The 1,297-nt window shown below is 41.2% G+C and overlaps 1 protein-coding gene across 1 annotated transcript in view; it reads left to right on the top strand.

Annotated features, from left to right (window-relative positions):
• NUFIP2 (nuclear fragile X mental retardation protein interacting protein 2) overlaps positions 1–1,297 on the top strand; it is a 54,680-nt gene that overhangs the window by 38,163 nt on the left and 15,220 nt on the right. The window contains exon 3 of the mRNA XM_011990364.1: positions 1,073–1,105. Coding sequence (XP_011845754.1) covers positions 1,073–1,105 — 33 coding nt within the window. The remainder of the gene's footprint in view (positions 1–1,072; positions 1,106–1,297) is intronic.

Below are 1,297 nucleotides of genomic sequence, written 5' to 3'. Positions count from 1 at the left end.
ACTTGAACCTGGGAGGCGGAGGTTGCCGCGAGCCGAGATCGCGCCATTGTGTTCCAGCCTGGGCAACAAGAGTGAAACTGTCTCAAAAAAAGAAAGAAAGGTGTGGTTTAGAGGTTAGAACCACTTGCCTGAATGGTTAAACTAATTAAGCGTCAATTTTAATTAGTCAAATTTGATGAATGCTTTGTTCAAAAAATTTGGGCACCTCATTGAGGAGTCAGTGGATTACCAAGAAATACTTGGTGTTTTTTAAATAATGATGAGCTGTTAGGAGAAGTATTATTTTATCTGTAGCATGCTTCTTGCGTATCCTTACAATTTGTGAAGACAAAATTATTCTTGCAGTTTGATTTCAGATAATAATAATCTACATGACACTTAAGAATTATAAGAGCCAGCTGGGCAGGCACAATGGCTCACACCTGTGATTCCAGCATTTGGGAGACTGAGGTGGGCGGATCACCTGAGGTCAGGAGTTCGAGACCAGCCTGGCCAACATGGTGAAACCCTGTCTTTACTAAAAATACAAAAATTAGCTGGGTGTAGTGGTGGGCACCTGTAAACCTAGCTACTTGGGAGGTTGAGACAGGAGAATTGCTGGAACCCGGGAGGCAGAGGTTGCAGTGAGCTGAGATCAGGCCACTTCACTCCATCATGGGCAACAAAGAGCGAAACTCAGTCTCAAAAGAAAAAAAAGAATTACAGGAGCCAGGTTCACACCCGAGGTGGGAGGACCAGCCTGGGCAACAGACCCTGTCTCTACCAGGGAAAAAAAAAAAATTAGCTGGGTGTGATGGCATGCAGCTATAGTTAAGAGGCTGAGGTGGGAGGATAGCTTGAGCCTAGGAGGCTGCAGTAACAGAGCAAGACCATGTCTTTTAAAAAAAAAAAAAAAAAAAAATTATAGGAAAATGTGAATGCTTTGTCTGAGCTTCATAGAATCTTGCCATTTTCAGCCCTACCTCCGGTCTGGCAGTAAATCAGCCTAGGATTTTTAGATTTAAAATGAAAAACATAGCTTCAAACTTTGTTCACCAAAACTTAGTATGTATTTCTCTTTTTTTCTTTGCAGAAATGGAATCTATTTGGAATTTGCAGAAGCAAGGTAAGAATGATTAGATTACTTAAAATGTCACTAATAAGTAATCACTGGACATTATTTTTGGGTGGGATTAACAGATGGGTGGTAATTTACCAAATAGACTTTGTATTTTGAGTTATTTAATAACTACAATCAAAAGGCACTAGCAACTGGACTGGGTGGCTCATGCCTGTAATCCCAACACTTTGGGAGGCC

This window comes from Mandrillus leucophaeus, unplaced genomic scaffold (assembly GCF_000951045.1).
Source record: "Mandrillus leucophaeus isolate KB7577 unplaced genomic scaffold, Mleu.le_1.0 Scaffold379, whole genome shotgun sequence".
NCBI classification, from domain to species: Eukaryota; Metazoa; Chordata; class Mammalia; order Primates; family Cercopithecidae; genus Mandrillus; species Mandrillus leucophaeus.
Note: the sequence above shows the minus strand (reverse complement) of the source record. Positions and strands in the feature narration are given on the sequence as shown.